The 27,178-nt window shown below is 42.8% G+C and overlaps 3 protein-coding genes across 5 annotated transcripts in view; 1 reads left to right on the top strand and 2 right to left on the bottom strand.

Annotated features, from left to right (window-relative positions):
* LOC306709100 (glutamate receptor-interacting protein 2-like) overlaps positions 1–16,202 on the bottom strand; it is a gene marked incomplete at both ends in the record, with an annotated part of 34,249 nt that extends 18,047 nt beyond the window's left edge. The window contains 8 exons of the mRNA XM_079177130.1: positions 49–196; positions 3,332–3,477; positions 4,115–4,190; positions 4,297–4,380; positions 5,694–5,839; positions 7,772–7,907; positions 8,578–8,658; positions 16,025–16,202. Of these exons, the coding sequence (XP_079033256.1) occupies positions 49–196; positions 3,332–3,477; positions 4,115–4,190; positions 4,297–4,380; positions 5,694–5,839; positions 7,772–7,907; positions 8,578–8,658; positions 16,025–16,202 (995 nt within the window). The remainder of the gene's footprint in view (positions 1–48; positions 197–3,331; positions 3,478–4,114; positions 4,191–4,296; positions 4,381–5,693; positions 5,840–7,771; positions 7,908–8,577; positions 8,659–16,024) is intronic.
* A 1,771-nt stretch (positions 16,203–17,973) lies between these two features.
* On the bottom strand, positions 17,974–20,817 carry rpl32 (ribosomal protein L32). The gene is made up of 4 exons (XM_079182963.1): positions 20,760–20,817; positions 20,005–20,105; positions 19,745–19,926; positions 17,974–18,138 (listed from the first exon to the last, which is right to left on the bottom strand). The coding sequence occupies exons 2-4, from the start codon at positions 20,098–20,100 to the stop codon at positions 18,009–18,011; spliced, it is 408 nt and encodes a 135-aa protein (XP_079039089.1). The 5' UTR covers positions 20,101–20,105; positions 20,760–20,817; the 3' UTR covers positions 17,974–18,008.
* A 266-nt stretch (positions 20,818–21,083) lies between these two features.
* On the top strand, positions 21,084–27,140 carry ssuh2rs1 (ssu-2 homolog, related sequence 1). Of its 3 annotated transcripts, XM_079171890.1 has the most exons (14): positions 21,084–21,288; positions 21,407–21,438; positions 21,579–21,646; positions 22,230–22,337; positions 22,819–22,894; positions 23,473–23,602; positions 23,730–23,790; positions 23,897–24,018; positions 24,112–24,174; positions 24,274–24,356; positions 24,451–24,543; positions 24,671–24,776; positions 26,177–26,284; positions 26,425–27,140. In XM_079171890.1, the coding sequence occupies exons 2-14, from the start codon at positions 21,416–21,418 to the stop codon at positions 26,563–26,565; spliced, it is 1,182 nt and encodes a 393-aa protein (XP_079028016.1). In that variant the 5' UTR covers positions 21,084–21,288; positions 21,407–21,415; the 3' UTR covers positions 26,566–27,140. The 3 variants fall into 3 exon arrangements, with proteins under 3 accessions (XP_079028016.1, XP_079028015.1, XP_079028017.1); XM_079171889.1 differs by lacking the exon at positions 21,084–21,288 and having other exon boundaries at positions 21,324–21,438; XM_079171891.1 differs by lacking the exons at positions 21,084–21,288; positions 21,407–21,438; positions 21,579–21,646 and adding an exon at positions 21,729–21,955.
* Positions 27,141–27,178: the final 38 nt, after the last annotated feature.

Here is a 27,178-nt window from a genome sequence, read left to right as displayed (position 1 = left end):
GATGTGTGTGTGTGTGTAGCGGTATACTGTTAAGAGGTTTGGTTTCACCTTTCCACCACGCTGGCTGCCTTTATCTTGTCAATAATAATAACTTGTTTGCTCCTGTATATTGTTGTGGTGAGGCTGATCCCCAGGCTGGCTGAGGGGCCTTTCACTATTTCCACCAGCAGAGGGCCCGAGGCTTGTTGTACTGCGTCTGAAACAGATAATACACACAGATATAATGCATCTAAAGCCAAGAACACAATATACAAATATACATTGCACCCAATCTTCACAACCTTTCAAACACAAATGATTTGCATTGTCGTTAATCTGGCATTCATATTTTTATAATGCCACGAGTCATCAAATTGAGTTCATCCTCATCCTGATGAAGCATGTAGTTCAGAGGTGCAACTCAATCATTTCTCAAAGACATTTACACATTACACAGACATTTGTGGGGTGTCACAATTAGACAATATGGCCGGGACAATCATATGAGGGAAAGAAGATATAAAAGAATATGATATACATAGTGTGCTGGTTTTGAGCATACTGACACGAGAGGGCGGAGCTGAGTACAACCGAACGCTGAAAAAGACATTTTTCAGGCGACCAAAAATGTTACAATTAACTTCCATGAAGAGAAAACACACTGTAAAAAGGGTTAAAGTTTTAAGACGAGAACACGGACAACTCTCAGACCATGAACGCCGTTAACGACCTGTCAATCACAGTGAGCCCCGCCATAAAGCATCCCCTGCTTTATGGTCTGTTTGACTCTAAATGGACCATCATTTACTAAATGAACATCATGCTGTATTGAAGAAGACTTGAAACTAGAGATTGAGACCATAAACTCATGTTTACAATGTTTACTGAGGTAATAAATCAAGAGAGAAGTAGAGTCATTTTCTCATAGACTTCTATACAACCAGAGGAGTCGCCCCCTGGTGGACATTAGAGAGAATGCAGCTTTAAGACATGAAGCATTGGCTTCACTTTTATCAGAGGAAGAACAACGGACAGAGGGAGGACAGAGCATACATGCTGCCTTTGAAGCAGGCGACAACCTCCGGTTCTGAAAATAGAAATGACCTAAAGACGTACAATTTTATTGTCTTGTCCTTTGCTGCACTTCCTCAGACGTTTAACTGTCTTGACTTGAACAATGACAAAGGGACATATCATTTTGTCTTTTGCGAATGCAGAGTTGTGCTTCAGTACAAAATGATGTGATGATTTCTTTTTTTATGAATTGCCGCAGTGTTACACAAAACGGGTTTAAGCAATTAAGCAAAACTTAAGCTTGAACTGAAAATATCGTGTTTGTATATTTCACAGATTTTAGCTCCAAAATGTCTCTTGTTATTGTGAACCCTGTGACAGGTTCAGTCTGCAGGCAGGAGGTCTGGATCCCAAAACTCCCACATACAGAGAGATAGTGTGTCAAACGTCCTGGGTGACCTGCCCTAGTTTGCAAAGAGCAGAGTTTGTGATCTTATGGAGAATTAGTCACTGTGACCAAATGGAGGTTATAATCTGCAGTGAGTTCCTGTCTTCAGTGAGCATGTTTTACTACTTTCTGACCTAATAGTGAGGAGGCTTTTTAGCTATAAAAATAGATTGGATTCGCTCCATACACTCACAGTCAGACGGGTCTGCGTTGGTAGTTATTCCTTTTCCACAACATTAGAATAAAATCCGTCAAAATGAACTAAAGAAACAACCGAACAAAAATGTGCTGTTTATAGTCGTCACTTAAAATAGACTTTCTACATGTTAAAAGTAATTCCTGCACCGCTGCTGTAATGGTAACGTAACGTCACACCAGGGGTCGGCATCCTTTTTAAATGTTCTTGTGAATCAGTATGCCATATCAACATTAGGTTAACATTAAAGCTACTGCAAGGAACTTTCATTTTGTGTTGACTGTGGCGGTCCCTGTGGACAAAAGCGGTAGTGTTTCTGAGCACCAGATTCCATTTAGAAAACCTCTCATTTTACTGCAGCGGGGTCTGACAGTCTGACCCCTCTCAGTCCTGGTTCTGGTTCTCCCGTGCCCCCCCTTCCCTCCAGCGGATCCAGCAATACGGCCTGGGTCTCCAGCAGCGCGTGGTGTCGGCTCCCACAGAAGAGAAGCTCTGCTCCTGGAGGAGGAGGAGGAGGAGGAGGAAGAGAAGGAGGAGACACTGCTGCTGCCGGTATCGCTGAGCTCTCCTCCTCCCCCCGGAGCTCTAACTGCAGGTTGAAGGCAGCAGCAAACGATCCGGGTTTGTCCATGATGTAGTCTGAGCTGAAGGAGTTTCTGGTGAACCTTCATTTGATCTGATTTTACCTGAATCCGACCCGATGGCACCCGATGACGAGCATTAAGAATAATATATAGAAATAGACAATCTTCTCGCTGATGGTGATGTTTACTGATGTAGGTCATGTAGAGATTTCAAAAAAATCTATCATACTACCTTAAATAACTGGCTGTGAAACGGGTCATTTGGCATGTAGATGAGAGGGCACTTCAACATTTCCCCAAAACTCTGTATTGCACACCTATTAGTGTGCCATTGGTTAAGCTGCCTGAGGTTCGCTACTCCTGTGTTACACCATGCGTCAGCTAACGTTGTTATTCGGCCGTTTCATGTTTGTTGTTTACTTCACCGGCCGTGTAGACTGCGAGTGTGAAATTGGCTTACACTAACATTACATTCTGCTGTTGCAGTCTATGAATCCTTTCACTTATTTCCCCTTGCCCCACACTGATGCAAAAATACATTTGATTATCTTATAGCTGCATATTATTCCAGTGAAATAAATCCATGTCATAACCATTTAAAGTTTTTAAATCAAGTATTTTTGTGCACATAGAGGAAAAGGTTGCAAGATAAAAATGAATGTCTCACAATCCTTCTGAATTTGAGGTCCAGTATTTTTCTGATCAGGGTCTATCATCTTGTTACATGTGTTTGTTTTTAAGAGAATTATTGAATAAAATATTAAAATATTAAATCAGACAAGGTCTGATTTATATTTTGGATAAATTAATTGTTTCGTTATCGTTAGGTTTACTGATATTTACCAGTATTATTTTGTTTAAACGTTGAGATTGAAGCTGCCATGATTCAGGAGTCGAGAGAGATCCACACACTATAATAAAACACAGACTATTATCCATCTACCCTTTCCCTGTTGAAGTGTGCTCTTGGGCCAGAGTGGCGTCTCCAGCACAGACACACCCTCACATCCACGCAGCCAAACGGCCACATGATTTACCCTCAGAGCATCACTGCCCTACCAAACCTCTACATATATGTGTGTGTGTGTGTGTGTGTGTGTGTGTGCTCACCCATGACAGAGACGTCATACTCGATCAGGAACAGAGCTTCCTGGCTGCTCTGCATCAGCATGGTCAAAGCGTCAGCGTGCTTCTCCCGGTTTAAAGGCATCCCGTCTACGCTCAACACTCGGTCTCCGGCCTTCAAAGTGCCCTCTCTGGAGAAACACAGGAGGAGAAAGACGAGGAAGAAAATATATTAAGCATCCGGCACATGATGCTCCTACAAGATGTTGAAACACCAGTCACAGTAAATCATTAAACAGTTCCACATGAGCGTTCCCTCGCAGGTGAGACGAAGGATAAACGAGATAAGCGGCCGTAAAAAGTCTTTGATGGTGAATTATCTTTGCTCCAGTGTTTCGGTGCTCTCGTTTTCATTTTTATTTTTTCATGGGGAAAAGTGCAATGTTGCATTAGCCGCAGGATGAGCGGTGCCCTTTTCTGCTTTGTAGATAACATATATGTGTCACAGCCTCAATTTCGTGCGCCGGCCTGAGCGAAGACTAATGCAAAAATAAATAATGTGCACGGAAACATAACGCAGATTTAGAAGCCTAATCGTTAATAATATCATTTCACGCGATTCACTGTCGAATACGTTCATTGCAATTAGTAAAACACATGTGCATTAGTCCATACATATAAATATATATAGAAACGTGCATGCACGCACACATGCAATCGTTTGAAAAGGCTCATTCATGCATGATCGAGACATACAAATGCATACAAGCCACACACAGCAGCACTTGTACACAAACAGAAACACTAACTCATCCTTCGTGCCCTCACCTGTCAGCGGGACCTCCGGGCCGGACGTACGTAACCACCAGAGGACGAGACCTCCGCCAGTCCTCGTGGAAGCCTCCTAAATAAAACCAAAAACACCCACAACATAAATCAGTGCAAAAAACCCCCCAAAAAGCTAATTATTTTCACTGAAGGATTTACACAGAAACATCCCGCCCACCTACCTCTCATGACAAATCCAAAGCTGTTGCCCTCCTTGTGTAAACACACCTCTATGGTTTTGGTTAAGACTCCTGAGGGGTTCTGGACTGAGGAAGGACAGATTCAGAAAATTATTATTAGCACTGTAGAAAGCTTTTTTACAACATGTTGTACATCTGTAAGAGGGTTGAGTCCTGACAATTAATGAAGCATGGTGGAAATATGTTAAATTAATCTCAGTGGGGAAATTAATTCCATGTGTTTGACACATGCTAATGATTCAAGAGCAGTGAGCAGCCACAGTGCAGCCAATAAGTATCGATCTGGTGCTTTAAAGGTCAAAAAATGGCTAATTAAATCGGAGATGAACTTGCTTCAGAATGTCTTGATTAGAGTCTAGGTAACCAAAAGATGCTCTGTCACAAAGATGATGCATTATTAGCTTCAACAAATATTTGAAATGGTAAAATCTCTTTAAGTATTTGCATAATGTATTTATATTTTCTTTTGCTATCATATTTACTCAGCTAACAGCCTTATTTAGCGTGAAGAAAATTAGTTAGCTGGAGCGTTCTTGTGAGTGTGTTGCTGAGACAGAGAAAAGTCCTCAAACAAAGAAAAAAAGATCTATTTCAGTGTCAGAATGTTTGGAAGATATGTGTCTTGTGAAAAAAGGGTCCAATATTTACTTTGGTGACTGTGGAGCGACAGAATTGGTTATAATCTGTGTTCACATTCTCCCATTGGAGTTAATAGAATCAGGACCAGGCGGAAACCTCTGGTTTAAAAAATGAAGCCAAAGCTGAAGTGCCTTAAAGCTGCATTCTCTCTAGTGTCCACCAGGGGGCGACTCCTCTGGTTGTATAGAAGTCTATGAGAAAATGACTCTACTTCTCTCTTGATTTATTACCTCAGTAAACATTGTAAACATGAGTTTATGGTCTCAATCTCTAGTTTCAAGTCTTCTTCAATACAGCATGATGTTCATTTAGTAAATGATGGTCCATTTAGAGTCAAACAGACCATAAAGCAGGGGATGCTTTAGGGGCGGGGCTACACAGTGATTGACAGGTCTCTACTAGAGCCATATACGGCGTCTCTACGTCACGCCTCCACAGTCCAAATATGGTCACCTCCGTTCACTGGTTGCAAAAAAACAAGATGGCGACGGCCAGAATGCCGAACAAGTGCCTTCATAACGGCAGTGCACACATTTATGGTTGAAGTCACGACAACTCCGCCCACTTCTTATACACAGTTTATGCTCCGGACCTTCAGTTTTAACCTCGACATCTAGACTAATTCATTAACCCATTTCCTTCTTTTCTGCATTTAAAAACCCCAAAAAGCATTTTGTTTCAGTCTCCAAACATCCGACCGTTTGTTGGTTAGAACATTTGCCTCGCAGAACTTCACCTACCGAACGGAGGCAGCTCGTACTCCACCTCCAGCACCACTCGCTCCCCGATGTTCTTCAGCAGGCTGATGATCTCATCGTGGCGAAGCTTCGACAGGTTGATGCCATTCACCGACTTGATGTAGTCTCCTACATTCAGCTGGTCACTCCTGTGGAAAAGTCACAGAACAGGCAGTCGAGATGAAGGCCGGCTTACTGACTGTCCCCTAAAAAGCTCCGGCTTCACTGCCTGTCACTTGGGTTTTGTGATTTGTCTACAAACATCCGTAATGTGACTCTTTAGCAACTCTTAGCTCATTTACTGGCTCTACGTCTCACAATTTTTCCCTCAGTGGAATCTACCCATTTTTCCTAGACTTGGACCACAACGACACCAACAACACCGACTGTCTGAAAGAGGCAGAAATAGAACCAACAGGTTATTAATTTGTGTCCGAACGGCACTAATAATCTGTGAGTCGGTGTGTCGACTAACAGTGGGCGGGTGGCTGAGAGCCTCTTCAAACACTGACACAGATGATTGTACATGCCGTCTCACAAGTGACGCTCTGAGTCAACACGCTGCTCATTGGAGGGCCAATTAACTAAAATGATGTTCTGCCCCGCTCGGCCCCCCCTCACCCCCCCCCCCCCCCCCCCCCCCCTCACCTTTGAGCTACTGCCAATCAGCAGTGACAGCAGACAGACAGAGACGGAGAGAGAGAGACGTCTTGACCGGCCTGTCACTCGGTCCGGTGTCCTCGCTGCCAGTCTCTCTCTCTCTCTCTCTCTCTCTCTCTCTCTCTCTCTCTCTCTCTCTCTCTCTCTCTCTGCTGTCTCTCTGCTGTCTGTCTCCCTGTGAGTTAGCTCGCACCTCCACACGAGCAATGAACTCGGCTGTGGGAAGACGAGCTGCTTGGTAGAATTAGCACGGTGTCTGTCTTTAGAAACTCCTTGGATGTGACAGGCGATGGCATATTTGGCCAAGACATTTTCAAAGAGGCTGTGTCATTCTTACAAAAGTCTCTGTGTGTGTGTGTGTGTGTGTGTGTGTGTGTGTGTGTGTGTGTGTGTGTGTGTGTGTGTGTGAGAGTGTTTGTTTAATCATCATGAACCGTGAGTCCTCCACTACTTTTTCCTTTTTGTGTGGTTGACGTCTGGGAAAATTAGTTAAATTGAATCTCGATCAAGCAGTCGTTGAACGGAAAAGGGGGCAAACTCACAAAAGATTGAATAATTACTACAATACAGTGAACTATTGTTGTGTTAATGTCGTGTTAATTTTATATTATTGTGTACTTTTTTATTTTAATGCTTTGGCAACATTTCTTTTACTTCACTAAACTGGCAATAAACCAGAATTGCCGTCTCACGGTTGTTCACCTTCGCCAGCCACTCACGCTGCGGTTTGTATACACGTCCGTCTAAAATGTCATCGCGTCATCATTGTATCCTGTTAGACATTAGTGTGAAATGTAGGGCAGGGCGATGTGGCCAACATCTTCTATCACGATAGAAGTTTCAGGTTGCGTGTCTCGATAACTGCATTTATCAAGAAATAGCATGTTTTCTGCTAGTTAAATAAACAAATATGTGAAACGAACACATCGTGAAGCCTATTTGACTTTACTCTGTGAATTCAAACACTTTTGAATGTCGTTATGCATCCCTGTGTTGCATAATGACCCTTGAAGTGAAAAGTATTTTCTCATTTCATTAAGATCTTTAGTGCAAAATCCTCAAAAACTATTTCATGTGAAATTAAAGAGAAAATAATCTAAATCTTTCCATCTATACAACATGTTTAGATGCATGCACACAAATACAGAGTGATCAGATCAAGACAATAGTCCTAATAGACGTTTTAGTTCATATGTGCTTGTTATCACCAATCATTTTGTGTATGTGACTTCATCCCCATCTGATTTACATTGAAAGACGATAAATCAACATATTGAGATATATGAAGTATCAATTGAACTCAATTCTTGAGTTATACAAGAATGTGTTTTGAGAGGTCACGGAGCAGAATAACAACAAGTCCGGACGGCTCGGCGTGGGTTGCCAGGTTTCTAAACCGCATGGGAGAGCAGGGATCTCACCTGGCCGCCAGCCCGCCGGGCCGTAGGTTCGATACCCGGGGCTTTCCGTCCTTGTCGGAGCCTCCGGAGATGGTGAGGCCGAGGCTGCTGCCTTCCCTTTTCATCAGGTCCACCGTGGTCACTCCTCGGTGCTCCTCTGCTGACAGACACAGGCACAGATCCACAGCCGGCATTAGCGTCCGCTTGACAGAATCACCTCGTCTGAGAGGCGACTCAATCTTCCTCTCCTGCATCTCTCACATGAATGCCCTCTGACACACGGCCACGTACTTTATTTTCTCACATTTCCCTGTCCTGTCCTGGTTCCTTCAAATCTCTCGATCTGAGTGAATCTTTGTGACGGATTCAGGAGGAGGAGGAGGAGGAGGAGGAGGAGGAGGACCGTGTCAGTTTTATTAATAGCACTTTAATACTGATAAAGGAAAGAAATTCAATGCATAATTATAAAAAAAGAGGCACTCATTGAACTGCAGGCTTATCAGGTCATGAAGGGAATTGTATTGAGTTTCTTGACTCTGGCGGATAATGTGGCTCTATAGTTACAGGAGGGACTCATTCTGTCTTGTGGTCCATGTTCTGCTGTGCTGTTAAATCGTTCTACGAGAAGTCTACCAAGTGCGGTTTAGTGCAAATGACAGACATGCCACACAAGCAGTTTTTTATTTTCACCTTATCTAAGCATTCAAAACAGCGCAACATCAAACAAAACAGACACATGCACGCATACAAAAAAAATCTCAGTCAAAGACTTCATGACGCAGACAAGAGAAAGAGAAGTAGATGTCAGGGTTCGACTGGGTTTGTACCTGAGAAGCTGCGCCTGCAGGACGAATGTGATTGGTCAGCTGCCCCGGACTCCTTGCCCCCCTTCGAGTACGGCCCTTCATCTGAGGAGACGGCAGGGAGGTAAAGGTGCTGTTACGAAGCGCTGCGGTGACATGAACACGGCCATCCACTTGACAGCGCGTCGTGACAGCTGCACACATGTTAGCGCTTTGAACTGCACCTTGGGTAACGAGAGGTAGAGGTTCGACTCTTTTTTTACTGACTCATGTTTGAATGAGTCGCTCAGATAAGACATTTCATGTCAGTTCAGTTCATCTGGCGATAGCAATGTGCTTTCCTATGATGTGAAATAAGTTTGTGGTTTTAAAAAACTCATTACACACTGGCTGCGTAAATGTATTTTTTCAAACTGTTGTGAATATATATATATATAACGGGAATATTGAGCAGCGGAAAAAGCTACATAATTAATTTTTTTCCTTTGTGTGGCACGGGTTGAGTTGGTTGGTTAACTTTATTAGTGCACACCAGATCTATTCCTTCCATTTTCACAATAAAAGCACAAGACATTCACAATTTTGTGTGGTTTATTCGTCACGCCCCTGAAGTGTAAAGGGTTTTACTCTGGCTCTCTACGCTTCGTAACGTTACAACCATCTACTGTATATAAGAAGTGGACGTAGTTATTGTGACGTCACCCATTGGTTTGTGGACTGATGTTTTGAAGCCTGAAGTTCGAAGATTTCGGCGTCAACATCTTGGAATACGGCTGTCGCTATCTCTGTTTTTTTGCAACCGATGAACAGAAGCTACCATATTTGGAATGGGGAGGAGTGACGTAGTGACGTAGTGACGCCGTATACGTCTCTGGTAGCGACAGCGACCTGTTAATCACAAAGTAGCCCCGCCCTAAAGCATACTCTGCTTTATGGTCTGTTTGACTCTAAATGGACCATCACTTACTAAATGAACATCATGCTGTGTTGAAGAAGACTTGAAACTAGAGATTGAGACCATAAACTCATGTTTACAATGTTTACTGAGGTAATAAATCAAGAGAGAAGTAGAGTCATGTTCTCATAGACTTCTATACAACCAGAGGAGTCGCCCCCTGGTGGACATTAGAGAGAATGCAAGTATTAAGAGACTTCCGCATCTGCTTCACTTGGCAGAACCGGAGGTTGCCGCCTGAACCGAAACTGAATGAAAGTGATCAGCCTGAACACCCTGGAAGGTCTTCCCACTTTGTTTCCCATAATCCTATTAAAGCACCTCTCTGTCTGCAGCAGAGACCCTTGAAAACCATTAATTTAACACTGGAATACATTTGCAGGACGAGCTTGATGTATGCAGCTACTAAAGCATGAGCATTTTCCTGAAGGAACAGCATGCGGTTAATGGACTGTTCGAGGCACAGAGAGAAAATCATCATTTTCATGTCATTTACAGCAGCTGCTACAAAATAAGCTGGGAAATGTTCAATCTGCTCTGCGGGGAAACCGATGTTTTATTTTATTTTTTATTTTTCTTACTTATAGCGGAACTCATTGCTGACAGAGCACAGGCATGGGCCTCAGATTAGCAGATCCACTGCACGGCCCTCTGAACCTGAATGCAGCCACACAAGCATGTCAGCAGTCACAGGGAAACGGACTTGGCACTTCTCTAATCCTGTCCACTGGATTACCTTTTTATCTGTCCGGCACAGTGATTGAACATCATATCGCAAACTTAAAGAGGTCTCTTTTTTTAAAGCGTGGAGGGGCCATAAGCAAGCACCACAAGCTTAAGTGTTCACGGTCTGATACTATGCAGTACAGAGACTTGCTAAAAACGTATTTTTCTAACACCCTTTATTCAGAAATGATTTAAAAACCAGAAGCTTTAAAACTGTCGGTAGAAATCGACAGGTGCATGCTGGTGTTTCAAGTAATTATGGTACTTTTACAGTCTTGAGCAACATGACAATTGGCGTCAAAAATAGTTCTCCTTCTGTAACATCAAATTTGAACACACGGACATGATACAGACATTTTTTTATATATTGTGACTGACACTGTGCGATGATGTCATTAACGTCGATGTAAAACAAAATAAACGTTCATAATTTTGCTTTAGAAAGCATTGTAAAAGACGCTCCTCGCTACATCAGAACTTGCCTGAGAATCATCACAGTTTTGAACTGTTCTTCAGTGTCACAGTAGTTCAGTGATAGTCGATTGTGCACCAATGGGCACCGAGCGATCAGTACCAGCTAATAGCTAATTCACCGTCCTTTTGACGGTGCCAATTTGTCAAAAATGTACATTAAGTTGCATCCCACAGCTAACGATATACTTCCTGTTCACATTGACTAAAATGTTGTAATCTACCAGATAGAAGTAAGACAACAACTAATTATCGGAGGGAGGAAACTGTAAATCTAAACATAACCTTAAGTCACACCTGTTATTTGTTTTTTTTGGGGGGGGGGCTCTAAACCAATCAAAGACAACTAAAGAAGGATCTACTTCCATGTGTTCTATAGAGGTCAAAAATTAGACCTGTCATCGTTTAGCAGGCGTCATCCCGGGGCTGACAGTTTATTGATGTGACATGAAAAATGACATCCCCCATTCCCCCAGTTCAGCCTTTTATCTGTGCTGATTTGTAAAGACTGAACTGGGGAGAGCCGAGTCCTCGCAGGGCATCAAGCGCACCGCCTTCTCTCTGTCCACATCAAGTTTCTACATCTGAAGATGAGGCCTTCAGACAGCTGAGAGGCATGGATCCTTTGTCAAACCTCCACTGACCTTAGGGGGCCCTGGATACTAGCGGCAGAGAAGAAGAAAATCCTTGTGCACACAGCTGCATTAGTCAGACCTCCACTACTGGAACATCTTTACTGGACTTGGCATGTCATGGCGATGTATAAGGAACATTATATGCATAATATGGTATTTCACACTAATTTACACACACATCCCTGCACGAATGTCCTGTCCAGTAGCTGGGAGGCACAAACAAAGTGAGTGACACATCACAAACGGGCCCGGTGGGGGGGGGCATAATAAGCCTCGTATAGCCATGCGGGCTCCTGAGGGGCCCTGACAGTCCAGCAGCTGTCATTGCAGTCAAAAGGCAACATTAGCTCTGGGTAACGCGGGGCACAGCGCTCCGCACGTGACTGAGCGCCACTGTACCACCAAGCAATCCTCTTCCACCATCTAACCCCTAACGGCCATTAAATCAGGACGGAGCTGATTAATAACCAACCCAACAATAAATAAAACAAACTGCCCTGCCTGTGTTGTCTTTTGCATAGAGGAGGTCAGTTAACAGCTGGAGGAGGAGTTTCTCCATGAGGAGCCGCATCTGAAGGAGCTCGGAGCGCCGCGGCGACTGCAATAATAACCCGGCGCTGTGCGACATAAATATGTGGCGAGTTAATTAACTCCTGGTTTAATTCAGGGCACTGTGTGCCACCCCTAAACTAATGAGAATGTAGGTTAAATAAGGGGGGCGGCGCTCACAGTGACAATGAAATCATAACGCTATTTTCAGATATGAAACTTTATTTATAAACGTGGGGGGTTGGGGGGGGGGGCAATGCCAGACCCAGTTTACGTTGCTATATCTGCCCCAATTACACATGGCAGGGCGGTATGCAGAGCTGGTGGCCGAGTCCGCTGACATTTACAATCTCTCCCAGCCAATCACAGCCAATAATTCATGCATCATACTGATTCTACGGTCAGATTTAGCGTTAAATCCGTATGGATTACAGATTAGAAAAGGAAAGTGATCCAAGTGACATAATCCCTCCGCTACAACCAATACGCACGACGACCCCCCCCCCCCACACACTCCACTCCACGTTGCACGGATCCAAACGCGTGCGCGCTCTTACCAATGCTGTTCTTGGTGTCTCTCCTCAGACCACACAGCATGGCTGTAGTTGTATCTCCGTCAGCGCCGCCCAGTAACCTCGCTGATCTCTAGGAGTGGAGGTCAAAGAGTCTCAGCCGCTCAGATGGAACACCGTCATCGTTTCTCGCGCAAACATTTCCTTAACCTTTGTCCCCCGTTTAGAAAGAAAAAAAAAACAAGTGAGGAATTGAGCTCCAGATGGCAGATTCTGACCCTCAGACGGTCTCTATAGTTCCGCTCTCTATTTAAACTTGGTGACACACACACACACACAAGATGTCAAGGGTTCGTCTCAATCCTCAAATATCTAAATATAACAAGCTTGTTTTTAATCTATAAAATCCAAAGCAGTGGTTCATGTCCTCTTCTTGCCGTCCCGCCGTGGTTCCATGTTTGAGCTGTTCTCACTAATCGGTCGTCCTTTTCTTTCCAGAGGGTTTATCATCCTCTGTTCATACACGAGCTCACACACAACCTCCTCCTCTCTAGAGCCGAGTGAGTGTGTTTGCTCTCTCTCTCTCTCTCTCTCTCTCTCTCTCTCTCTCTCTCTGCCAGAGGGGTTCAGTGAGGCAGGCACACACGATCGTCACTCCCTCCCCCAGCAGCACACACAAAAACACATGCACACACACTCACACACCACACACACAGACACACACACTCTTTATCCATTTTCCCACTAAGTCAAACACCCCTCCATATGCACATCCTCAAACCCACCCACTCGCATTCACACACACACACAAACGCACACTCACACGCTCACACAAACACATACACACACACACACACACACACACACACACACACACACACACACACACACACACACACACACACACACACACACTCTTTATCCATTTTCCCACTAAATCAAACACCCCTCCATATGCACATCTTCAAACCCACCCACTCGCATTCACACACACACACACACACACACGCACACACACACTCACTCACTCAACTCTCTGCACAATTAACACCACCTGCACATTCATTGTCAGACTGCACTGTGTCACTTTTCTTTTCTCACGTAGAGACACTGCACCCATTTATAATTTTTTTCTCCAGAGCTTGTATCTACATCTCTGTTTCTCAGACACACACGAGCACACAATGAGGAATTCCTGTGAGCAGCTGCGTGTTTGAGATGTGTGTCAGTTGAATATGTTATTCATAAAAGTGCAGTTGTCGTGCACGAGGGCTGGGACGACACATTCGACTCCTCATCAGACTGGGACGAGGAAATAGACGCAAAAAAAAAGAAGGAACATTTAGAATCTGAGTGAAAGTTCAATGCATTCCCTCTTTAAAGCCCGACATCTCATCTTCCTCCCTTTAGGGGACCCTCTGCTTATCCGGGGCCCCGCTGAGGCCCCTCCACCCAAACACAGACGCTCTGCCGACCGACCCGTCGCCACACGTGTCTGACCATTTGCCACTCGCGCAGAAGACTCGGCGCCTGTCGCTTCCTGACCCCCACCACCACCACCACCACCACCAACAACAACAAATGCCCTCCACCAGCTTCTCTGGCAGCCCCTCCGAGGCCTCGTCGGCCTCATTTGTTTTGGTCACTGCGGACAAACTGTTTTCACCACTGAGACTTTGGAACAACACACAAACACAATTCAGAAAGTCACAATGTGAAATGACACCTTTCTATTCTACAACTGCTTATTTTACAGATGTGTAAAGTAATCGCAAACACACATTTTCCACGTTTCTACCCGCCGCTGCACGGAGCCTAATTAGTCGGCGGTTCCAGTGGACACAATACTCTTCGGTGTAGATTATTTCCTCAGAGACTTTTGTCCTTAATACTCCATTTACAAAGTGACCGAGCGCAGTCTTTCAGAGCGAGACTAATTAATTTCCAGCAGAATAAAGAGAGAGAGAGACGGAGCGGTGTGTTGGACTGATAAAAAACCACGGGAACAGGGCGACAAAGTCGGGTTAATTAAATGAATATTGACTCTTTTGCACTTCCTCGAGACTAGATACTGTATCAGCATTATCGATGAAGAGCGAGTGATAATGTAATTAGATTAGAAATCTTCTATTTATTTTGCAGTAACCTAAATAGAGGTTAGGAATGCTCAAACAAAAAGGAAACAAAGTACGGCAGAATTTTAAAAAAGGAATAAGAGAATAACCTGATTGTGTTCACTATTTAGTGCAGGTTTCTATATTTTCCCAATGTTTCCTCTACATTATTGTTAAAAATAAACCCTTCTGAAAATAGCCCTACTTTCCTAATAAACACAAACAACGTGGGGTGTTTTAGGCGGGAGGGGCCTGAATCTTGACCTTCTCCTCCCATCAAACTGGCCACACTGCCACCTTGTGGCGATCAGGTGCAGTTGCAATAGAAAAAAGTCTGACAAGCCAAATGACTAATTCAGTCGTCAGGCCAGCACGATCAGTGTGTGACAAAGAACAGAGCCAGAGGATAAGGATGTGTCACACACACTCATGCTTCAGTGTTCACCTTTAAGGTCGGTCAGAAATAAATAGATAAATAAATAAACAAACTGCCTCTCAGCACAGAGGATGAGACAACATATTCTCAAATGAAATGATGATAACAACTGAAATTCTTGCAGCTGAGAGAAGAGATATTAAAGAAAGTTGGAGGTCTGGCTCTACAGAATAACCTTGAAGTAAATCAATATATATGATCATATCAACAAGGTTACAAAGAACTATCGCTACAGTTGGAAAATCTAAAAGTTTACCCGTGCCTTTTTAACCTCGATAGGTTGCAAGAATGTTAACAAACAAACAGGAAAAGAGAAGAATTTCTACCAGTTTTATTTGTCTATTAGTATTTGAATCGTTATGCTGGCTGCCTGTAACGTTGGGAATTGATTTTTAAATTATTCAGCACCTTCAAACCTCTCTGATTGATTGTTTCAAACGGCTCCATTAGGTCGTCTCAACGCACCAGAAGTGACTTACAGACGGTCTGGTGATGCAGCCTCTGGTGTTCTTCACCAAATCACAAATAAGAAGCAAATGATATGGATAGATTCAAGAAAAATAGCTCTAAACTTCTGTTATGATCTTGCTTTTAATTAATTCAGCCTAGTATTAGTATTTTATTACTAGAATTTTATATTTCTCATACTTGTTTTTATGATTTTTGTCATATGTTTAAATTGCTTTTACCATTATCAACATTATCAACCATTATCATACCTGTTATTGATTTGTTTCTCTTGTGAAGCCCTTTGAGCTGCATTTTATTTGATGAAAGGTGCTATATAAATAAAGTTTATTTATTAATATTAGTATTATTGTTGTTGTTATTGTCATCATTATAGTTATTAGTATTAGTATATTAAAAGCCCAGATTTCTGTCAGTGTAATTTTGGGGGAATTAATCATACGCAGATAAACTCAAGTTATTATGTGAAGGCAACAAAACTCTTCTCTTCTAAAACTGCACACATTGGTGTTTATTAAAACTTTCAATTCTCCATATCTACCACACCAAAGAGCTCATCAGCACACATCAGCGTCCCTCTAAAGACCACTCAGCCTCCTCGTTACCTTTGGTTCTCCCTCTGATGACGCCCAGCCGACATCTGAGAGAAAAGGAGAACATCCTCCTCTTTCCTCCCGCGGACCGGCTGCCTTTCCTCAGGGAGTCTGTCTGGGGGAAAGCGAAGGAGAGCTGCTGGGGGGTGAGGCGCCCCTTTCCAAATGCCACCCTGGCTGACATGTTCATCTTCTGGACCAGTGACGAGGGAAAAGGATGAACTGTGTCCTCTCTTCCCGACACTCTCCCCGTCTCTCTTGGACGTCAGTCGTCCCCTTCCTGGTCCTGCTGTCCTCACCGTCTCCTCCCTCTCTGGAGGACCGCCAGTCGTCTCAGGTGAGTCGTCCAAAGCCGCTCCAGAGAACAAGGAGCATGCTTTGTTGTTTTTAAAAGAGGAATAGATTCAGGTCCATCCTTGTGCCGGATATTTGTGCATTGGTAACTCACTTCCTTCAGTTCCAAACAGCCACAAGCTGACTGGCTAAATAAATGTGATGTGTTTTGTGTTTTTTGCATCTCTGGCGATGTCAGAGTCACAGGAGCAGATGGCAGAGGGCTCAGGGCTGTAGGGCACAGCTTGTCTGCCAGAATGCAATGGAAACTTTCTCTGCGGGGAGCCGACTGTGAACATCACAAAATAATATACGATCTGAGCCGGACCATTTCAAGGCAACGGCCTCAGATAACCGTCTCTTTAATCTACTGTTACGCCTGAACATGCTGAAACACGACTCCACATTCTAGAGCATTCTCAGTAAACATATGGTCTTAAAAGTACACGAATCTGACCTTCTAACCTTCTGTGTCGTATTTAAAGGAACAGTCCACCAACTTTAAACATGGAGATCCGTTCTCTTGTCGTAGTTAAACATTTCACAGATGAGCAGTGGTGGAAGAAGTGATCCCATCTAAAGTAAAAGTAACAATACCAAACTCATGTCTGTATTTAAAGTATTAAAAAAAAGTGTTGTATCATTATGCACCGATTGATTTAATGTTTACTACTTTGGATAATTCAATATATTTTCATGCATCCTATTTTAGAAGTTGATCATGTTTTGTATTTAAAATCTTAATCTGCAATTAAGATTAACGGGATTTACCCGTTTATGATCCTCAACATTAACCGTTTACTTATTGGCATTTTAATTTGCAGCTTCAACTTAACATTTCTGGTGTAGTGTACATTTTATTCTTAAACCTTATTAATCTTTTATTTGCACCCTTTCCTACACAAAGAATTCTCCTCAGGATAAATAAATGAAGTTCCATCTTAATGTCTCTAACTTTGTGCTTAACCCTTCTCGTAGCAACGCAGAGATATTTTGGGTCCAGAATGTTCTTTGGCAGCAAGAAGCCGTTCTGACTGTAGAAGCTGCTGCTCTTCAGAAGAAACACATCACATCTTGGAAAGGAAACCGTAATAAATTACGGCCTCCTCCACTTACAATGTGGGTCATCACTCTTCTTCAGGCATCTCTGCCCCTTTTGTTCCACTTCAGAGTCCAGTCATTTGGAAGAGAAGTGAGGAATAACTCCCGTCTACACCCCTCCTCCCCCCCGGCCCCCGAGGGAGAACTCAACCAGCTCTGGAGAGAACGATGAAGATGCCAGCTCATGCACGCGTGAGTGCTTCATCATCATACAAAATTAACTCCCAATTAAATATCATGACCCAAACAAACTTTCTATTCCCAACTCCCTGGCAGCTGTTTATACACACTTTCCTTTTTGGAATGTGATCTCTCTCCACCAGTGACATTTAAACGAGGGTCAGAAGCAAACTTATTTTGAAGCTGTAAAACAATAGAATCTGAACATTGCACACACACAACTCAATTTAAAACCCTTAAATTAGCCTCTTTCATAACGTCATCTTGATATTGAAACTTTCACACATTTAAGGTTTTCCAGACCCGAGCGATGAACTGCAGAATTAAAAAAAGGATCCACAAGCCCGTTTGAATTTTTAAACATTTATTGTGAACAACCAGTTTATTCGTTCTCCTCGCTCCTCAGCCTGGCGTTGGGGTTGGTAATCTTGATGGCCAGCTGAGCTGCTCTCTCCACGATCACCTTCCTGTTCTTTGAGGAGACGTTGTGGGCGATCTCAGCGCAGTGAGTCCTGCAGGAGGAGTGAAGGAAGGGTTAACGAAATGTTTAGTGTGTTGAGGGTCCTGAACTACAAAGTTGCCACTAAATGTGACAAACTACAGCAAGAAAAACTTTAATTGTGACACCTACATTTGAATAACATTCCCACTGTACTCCAGAAAAGTCATGGTCACCGCATCTGGACTCAGTTTAATGATTTCATCTTCACAGGTGAGATCAATTTCATCTCTACTCTGGACTTTCTATAATTTGAGCCGATTACATTTTGCATCAAACCAGTAAAACATATCCTCATTAACCAAACTGGTATTTCCATGTATGCATTTGCTCAATAACAGTGACTGGCTGTTCAAAATGCTACTAGATGATGCTCCACACAGCAGATCTCCCTGAAACACTGATTGGTCGCCTTAATATAAACCATGTTTTAGTGATAATCTCTGGTCCACTCTCTCCTGTGAGAGTTAGCAGTGTGTGCAGGATTTTAAGCATTAGCTGCAGGGTGACCCATGTTAGCTGGCTCACATTACACAGGTTCTAAGTTCTGCACATTGAAATGGTCTAACCCTGTCCCATGAACTAACGCGAGCATCCATCATCTCCCCCATATCTACTGCTGAAGTCACTCAGAATACAGTTAAACGATCTACAAACAGCAGATCAGTTCAACCACCTCTCTACTCTACGTTCAGTCAGACTCACATTAAAGAGGTCGTATCGATCAATCAATGACGGGAAGCTAAACAACTTGAAATGCTGCAGTCAAACACCAGACACGTGGTTTTAAAGAAAAGGGAAATAACGGGAGAGCCCTGGAAACATTTTCTAAAAGTTTAACAGATTGCACCTGTGTCACTACATAAACTCAGAAACATGACTATACTGATCTTTAACCAGCCTCAGCATGAAGCAACACATCCTCGTGTTAACTACGAGGACGGCCATAATCCTTAAGCTCTTACGGACTCCTTCACCACTCAGAGCGGCAACTTCTGGTTAAAAAAAGTCACACGTTATCCAGGATTGTCAGCATCGGGTTGTTGTGAAGGCAGCTGAACCATGCTGGACTTCCTGGTAAAAACTCTGCTTTTTTTATGAAGCCCAAATATTTTTCTCATGAGGCTCCACAAGCATCCAAAGTTGTGATTATTATTCCCGTCTGATGTCAGATACTGGACTATTAATAATCTGATCACAGTCAGGTATTTACTTTATTACTCTGTCATTAATAGTTTTGAGAGGATAAACTAGTTCCAAGTCTCGCTGCTATTTAAGGTTCATTTCATCCGCGTTGTCCTTGAGGTGTATAGACATGCAATCATTCCGGTTTGCCGAGATTTGAGATCTCCGCTACTGAGACTTCTGCCACCACTTCGGTCAGTCGATCCATTCAGAGTTTATAAAATAGAAAATGCATAATTCCTAGGAAAGCCTTAGTGTTTGCATTTAAACTTAAAGTTCCATTCACCTTTATTATACTGAAGTTGCAGCTAAAGTCTCAGCAGATATCTCAAAATCTCTGCAAATGGAACAACCTTGGTGCACACCTGATACTAATCACTTTGATAGGAAGGGGAAAGTTATCTACATCACTTCACAGTGCACACACGACTTACCTGTTACTCATCATCAGGACCTCGAGCTCCTTGATGTTGTGCACCAGGAACTTCTTGAAGCCGGTGGGCAGCATGTACTTGGTCTTCTTGTTGCTACCGTAACCGATGTTGGGCATCAGCATCTGGCCCTTGAACCGCCTGCGGACCCTGTTGTCAATACCCCTGGGCTTACGCCAGTTTTTCTGTTGATAAAGATATTCAGGGTTAAATTACCTGCAGGAGAGAAAGCAGCAGTCTGAGCATGTCTTATGGACTCTTACCGCAATCTTGACATATCTGTCAGACTGATGGCGAATGAACTTCTTTGTTCTCTTTTTGACAATCTTGGGCTTTGTGAGGGGCCTGAGGGCTGCCATGGTGACTGAGGAGATGAACAAAAACGAACGTTAATAACCAAAGTTAGGTCCATGTCAGTGCTGCAGCATTACAGCACAACGTGCTACATTAGCTCCGGAGGACTCATTAGCAAGCTTTGAGGTACCTGCAACTCATTGACACATTTAGACAACAAGCACGTGAGCTCTGGCCTACAAACAATTACTATACATGCAACTATATGTGTACATCAACATTTCTGTTGTGAGAGCTTCAGGTAAACGTGTTGCTCAACGTCAGCTAGCTAGCTAGCTAGCTACTACGGTGCAGTCAATGTTTAGTTAGCTAGCCATGCTACTCTACGTCAAACATTTCCTTTTTACAGTATTGTCCAGACATAAAGCAACATTCTACATGTGTATTGTGTTAGAAACTGGCGGTTCTTATTTGATAATGCTGATCTGTGAGCCACGTTGTACGTCAGGCCCTCACTGACTGCTACAGAGAGCGTTAGCACCGCAGCGGTCGCTGTATTAGCAGCATTTCATTCCTAAACAACAGTTTAAAGACGGTTGACGATGACAAACATGTCAATTTCATCCGATATATATTAAATGGACGTCTATGATTGTTAATCCACGTCAGGATGGTGAAATAGCGCCCTAAATCGCGCTGATGAACATAGATTGCATCGACTCACCCGCCGATGTAAATCCAAAAGGGACTTCAACGACGGAGGAAGGAAAGAAAAGGACTTCCGTGACAGTTGCAAAGCATTGTGGGTACTGTATTTTATCAGAACCACTGTACTTTCCACTGGGAATTTAAAGTTCTTTCTCAAAATCGACGAAATGAAACAACATGAATGTCGAAGTGTATTCTTGTTGTGTTTGTGAGCTTTATGTTATTTTATTTTAAGCTTCACGCACAACCTGCACGCCCACTTAAAAAAAAACAAAAAAAACAAATCAGTTTACTGCTCATAAAAAGGGATTTGTGCGCACTTCCTGGACAGATTGGACTGTTACTCAGGAGGGAGGCTATAACTGTTACTTCACTAAACTGAGGTTTATCATTAAAGACTAATTCACAGAAGATCGAGCCCTCGAGCTGAACCAAAGAAAACACACAAAAAGTGAAGTTTTATTACTTTCTGACAGTCAGAAGAAGAGACGGTTGCTGATTTGCAAGACTCTCGAAAACGGCGGGGTGTGTGGTGTGATTAAAAGGTAGGGTTAATAATCCATTTTTGTCACATGATAATCGATGTCACGCTCGTCACGCACACTTGTGTGATTAGAGACCATATGAAGAGTTGTGTGTGGGCGTGCGGTGGTTGTTTTCCAGGGCTTTGACATGGAGTATCAACCAGTGTTGGGGTGAGCGTCGCTTAATTGTTTATCATTTATAACTAGTTTATTTGATGTATTATTATTATTATTTATATATTTTTACTCCAAACAAAATGTGGCGAATGTTGTTTATGACCCGACTGTCTTAACTTTCGTTTCTCGGTTAGGAGCCACCAGAACAGAAACTACGGAATGGCCAATCCGGGATACATCCCCGCGGCGCAGGGGGTACCCGGTAAGTAAAATGGGGGGGGGGGGGGGGGGGCTGAACTTTAAGCCTTTTTTTTTTTTTGTCATCACATGGTAGCTAAAATCTTTTACAATAGTGTTGTAATTGCACACTTCCGCTTTACACACAAACCCACATACGCAAGGGTGACGTCATTTTCTACGTGCAGGTTGCTTGAGGCTGCTGTCACCGCCCAGCTCGTAGGGTGTTCTGTGTGCCGCTACTTACACACACGTTATATAGTTTGTTGAAGGATTTAAACCATTAAAGCGGCTGTAAAACACCTCAGAATGGAGTATAACACGGAGGGGCAAGGTAAGTCTCTTTCTCTCCGTCTCTCTCTCGCGACCCTGCCTTCTGGTGTTAACGTGTAAAACAATATTTTCGCAACTTGGGAATTCCTTCAAGAATTCCGCTTGGAAAAAGAGACCCCCCCCCCCCTTATGTGTGTGTGTGTGTGTGTGTGTGTATATATATATATGTGTGGCCTATTCGTTTGTGTAATACATGGAAGCTTGATTTAAAATGTGGAACTCTAGGCCGACATCCACTCATATGATCTAAACTGGTTCTTCTGGTTTTGTTGAAGCAATGTTCGCCCCACCCGCTCCCACTGACTTCTTGGGCCCCAGCGCTCCTCCGCCCAGCATGTATGACAACATGCCCGGCTATGAAGGCACCTTGGCAGGAGGAGGAGGTACAGTAAACGTCCTTTTACGCAGTGCTGTCATGTCCACGCGCTGTCCGCTTAATTAATTAGAGTACATCCATACAGTCTAAACCAGATCCAGCAGTACAGCTCTACTGCATATTCTATTTAATCTCATTTTTCAAGGACTGCATCATATTGGAATCTGTTTATAATACTTCTCCCCCTCATGTTTACAAATGGGAGAGGCAACACATTAGAAACACCTCACAATATGAAACTACAACCTCCATAATAAATATACAGTACATGCATAATTAAAACCTCTCTGACAGTGTAAAGCAAAAATGAACATTATTATCTGTGTAAAGGTGGAACTTATGGATGGACTGTTGGATTTTAAATGTGTACCTAATAAACTGACCACCGAGTGTATATTGTAAGTAAAAAAAAAAAAAGAGGACTTGGAGTGATTGCTGTTAAGATAATTGCTTTAAACGGAACAACAAACGTTCTATATCTGCTGTAGGTGGGTTTCTGCCCCCTCCGATGCCGGCTTCCCCGGCTCCCCAGCCTCAACCTGGACCTGAACAGCCACAGTGGAAGTAAGCTGAGCTATTTCTTTTTTTTGCCTCCTCAACATCCCTGCTGAGGATATTGCAAAAACTAATTTCCATGAAGTGTTGTAACATTAAAGCAGTACAAGCGCTCTTACAGCAGCCACTTCCTCTTGAAATATTGAACTGAAATCAGTGACGTAATTATTCAAAGTGAACTTTTTTTTTTCCCTCTTCATGAGGCATTCTTGGTAAATATAATCCCCCAAAATATTCCTCCTACTCCATTAAATCCTCTTCTGTGCTAGGAGATGTGTTTTTATTGAAGTGTGGGTCAGGAACGCCGTAACATCACACAGTGGATAAGTAACGTGTTAGAGTTCATGCCTCTTTACAGCTCTCTTCTTTTATTGAAGAGAGGAACCTTCTCATTTACAAAAACAACCTGGAGTCCTTTTACAAACAATAACAGCTGTGGTCTGATGTTTTATCTTTTAATACATTGTGTTTCTAGATATTTGTTTTGTCATTGGCTTCTTCACCTGTCAGATCTGCAAACCTGTCTTATGTTTAAATAAAGATTAAACTACGTCTCATAATGCGTCTCATTCCCTCACCGCTGACAGCATCCCGTCTATAACTGAAGAAACTGCCCGGGAGGCGTTCGCCCTGTACGCCTCCAGCAAGTGCTGCTACAGTGCAGCGCCAGTAAAGGACGGCGTGATCACCAGCATGGACGCATTCAACACGTACAGGGTAGGAATGCATTCTGTTATACATGTTTTAGAAGAGCAGGAAAATAATCAGTAGAAGTAAAAGCTTTTGTCGTCGTTTTGGATGTTTAGTGCATGAATAAGAATTTCTCGTTGGTTTGGTGTTGTAGTACCGCCTGGAAACCTTCGCCGAATCAAGATCTACAGAGTGGAGTAACGAGCCGTACAATGGTACAGGACTGTCACCTTGTGCAATAAATACATGAGTTGAGTTCTCTGTTGTCTGCTGTCAGTCTGCTATTCTCACTGATGATCTGGTATGTTCTATTTGGATCAGGCCAGCCAGTGGACGCCTTCTCCCAACCGCCTCCGGGTCCTTGGGACGTTCCTGTCAAAGTCCCCAGTGCCTTTGTGGAAGACAAACAGGTCATGAAGGTTCCCTACACGTCGTCCATGAAGGTGAAATATACAACACACAGTTTGAGGATGGAACAAAGCTCCTGTAATGTCTTTTAGAGATCGTTCCTGATGAGAAATCTATTTCACGTACAGACCTGCCACGTGTGTGTGGGAATGGGCCGAAAACCTTGCAAAGACTGCACCGGCGCTGGTAATGTAAGTGAAGTCCACAGACCTCATTCAAAAAGGGTTTACTTCAAAGACCTTTTTAAGATCATCAGCTGATCGTGTGATTTCTTTTCTTGCCCCCGTCAGAAAGTCTGTTGGGTGTGCCACGGGTCTGGTTATCGCCACGGAGAAGATCGATGCCACCACTGCGGTGGCAGAGGGCGGGAGAAGTAAGAGTCTGATGAAGTAAAAGTACAGTTTATAAACGGTACAGTTTTGGTGCTTCTCCTCAAAGATGCTGATAGACTAATATTCTGTTCACAGTTGCAGCCACTGCGACGGTCAAGGATCCATTCGATGTCCAACATGTCAAGGAAAACAACAGCTCCTGGTCTACATCAGCCTCACTGTGAAATGGTGCGTCATGATGCTTAGAATAGTCTTTTCTTAACGATCTGAAAGTCATTAACTTCTCTGGTTACTTTACAGCGTGGGTCACCGTGTAACGTTTTTTTGTTTATATGTTTTATGTTCGTGCATGCAGGACCAACAACTCTGATGACTACGTTGTGGAACAGTCAAGTGGACTGCAGCTGGACAACCTCAGCAAAGTGTCTGGCAAGGAGCTTTTCAGGGACTCTCAGTACCTGGTAAGATAGTGTTTCTCACTTTCTCAGGGGGTTCAGGATATGGGCATGGGAGGATTATGTTTTTTTTAATACAGAGAGCGTGCATATTGCTTAGATTTTTCCTTCACTTAAATGTCTTTTTAAAAACTTAGTCTACTGTATTCATTGTTCAAATGAAACATTTATTCACAAGTATTAGTAGTGAGTGTGAGAAAAGCTTTTCCGCCGTAAATGACACGGAGAGCCGGACCTGCAACAAGTTGGGGGAAGAGAGCCTGCACTCACTTCTGTTTCTGGACCTAAACAGACCTTATTTGGATACAATTGGGGTCTGTTCGTTGTTGTGCGAGTCGCCTTATTGTTAACAATGTTAGCCTCTGTGACTTGTGTGCAAGATGTGAATAGTAAACTTCCTCTTCTTGCATCCATTAAATCTTGTTTATTGCAAGTTGGTGTAAGACTTCAGCATGTAGTGGAGTATCTACACACACAGGCTGTCAATGCAATGTTCTGATCGATTCAATGGTCTCCACAGCTCACATGACAATTTGTTTTACACTTGTGCTTTACAAGGTTAACGGTGAGCTTCTTTTTAGGCTTAAAGTGTATTTTACAGGTATTGTGTTTTGGGGTCTGAGCACTGCCAAAACGTGGGCGACCAGACAGGAGATCTGCAGCTAAACGCATCCTGTGTGACACTGAGGGAGATCTGCTGCTACTGACGCGCTCCTCTCACTATGCGGCCCTCTTGTACTGCGTTGACACGGTGTTCAATCGATCCAAACTTTATTTGTATAGCAGCTTTCATACATTTTAGTGCCGCTCAAAGTGCGTCGCAGAAGACCGACAAGCCCCAAAAAATAAGATGGAACAAGTGTGGACAGAATAAACAACAGATAAAGCATGAAAATAAAAGTAAAACAATTTAACAACTTTACACCAATACATGCAAGACAAAAAAACTATAAAATGTAATAATTAATTAATGGCTATATTAACAGTGGTGAGAGTAAAATAGCTTTAAATTATAATAATAAAATAGAAAAAAGTATATAACTAAAATAAGTGATTAATACGATAACGATAAAACGGAATAACATTTTACAACTTCAATACAATAAGTGAATAAAGTTATTAAAATCTCTATAAACCGTTCTTAATCAAAGGCCTGGCTGAACAGGTAGGTTTAAAGGTTTCAACATTTCTAGCAGCTCTCAGATCCTCAGGCAGACTGTTTCATGACATAAAAGCTGATTCAGCGAAAAAACAAATTCTGCACTTTGGAACAACTAACAGACTCGTGCCAGAGGACCTAAAACCTACTCTATTTATTCAGAGGTCATAAGTGTCGCTCACAAGTTTTGTAATCCTGCTCGATCAGTCATCAACTTTCAGCATTATTTCTTTATTTCTCTGTGCAGGTATACCCAGTGATAGGCTTCCCAGACCCTGTGGTGGTGAATGCTGCAGAGCGCCTGGTCAGTGAACACCAGGGCAAGTACTCAAGGACGTCACGCATCCTGCAACAGGTAACATCTACTTTATTTAAAGCCTTCTATTTGGATGTAAAATAATATCTTGTCAATGTCAAAAGACCGGACAATATTTGGGATCAAAGCTTAATTTGGTGTTTGCATAACATGCTCATATTTGCTCTCTTTGTCTGCAGCGTCAAACCATCGAGCTGATCCCCGTCACCAAGGTGACCTACTCTTGGAAAGGGAAATCACACATTTACTTTGTTTACGGGAATGAGTTCAAAGTAAATGCAGATAACTATCCTGCTACCTGTTGCTGTACTGTGATGTAAACTGCAACGGTTGTGTATGAAGGTTTTCCTTTCCTTTCCTTTAGATATCGAAATAAGTTTTACATGCAAGTCGGTTCTACTGATTAGTTCCATGAACACGTGGACGGTTGATGTCCAATAGAGTAAAACGAGGGCATTTAAAACAGTATGAACGCCTCACAAGTTAGTAGAACGTATGAAGCATCTTAAATCGGCGCCCTTCGAGGAGACACAGAAAGTCTATTTACCTTTTGACTGTACGATAACTAATGTTTGGGAAATCATTTGTATTGTTACGTGCCATTTGTATGCATGCACCACAGAAGAATGAATTGTTTACTGACTCAATATAAACCATAATCGCACTATATTCCCTGAATCCTGGACCTTATATGGCACCAATGATTTGTTTTTATCATCAGTTACGTGAACTATTTCATATGATGTATTTGCAGCAGTATTTTTGTTATGTTGGTAATATGTATGTGAATTTAACCAATTGTTGAATGTGTATAATCAAATGAGACGAAAACGTATAATACTTTATTTTCAACTATCCCTTACTTTCAATAAACGATATTTCTTTTTGTAAAAGTAAATAATGGGTATTTCGTAATGTTTTGCTGTTGAGTCG

This window comes from Pholis gunnellus (assembly GCF_910591455.1).
Source record: "Pholis gunnellus genome assembly, chromosome: 2".
NCBI classification, from domain to species: Eukaryota; Metazoa; Chordata; class Actinopteri; order Perciformes; family Pholidae; genus Pholis; species Pholis gunnellus.
This window is presented reverse-complemented; position numbering and strand designations above follow the sequence as displayed.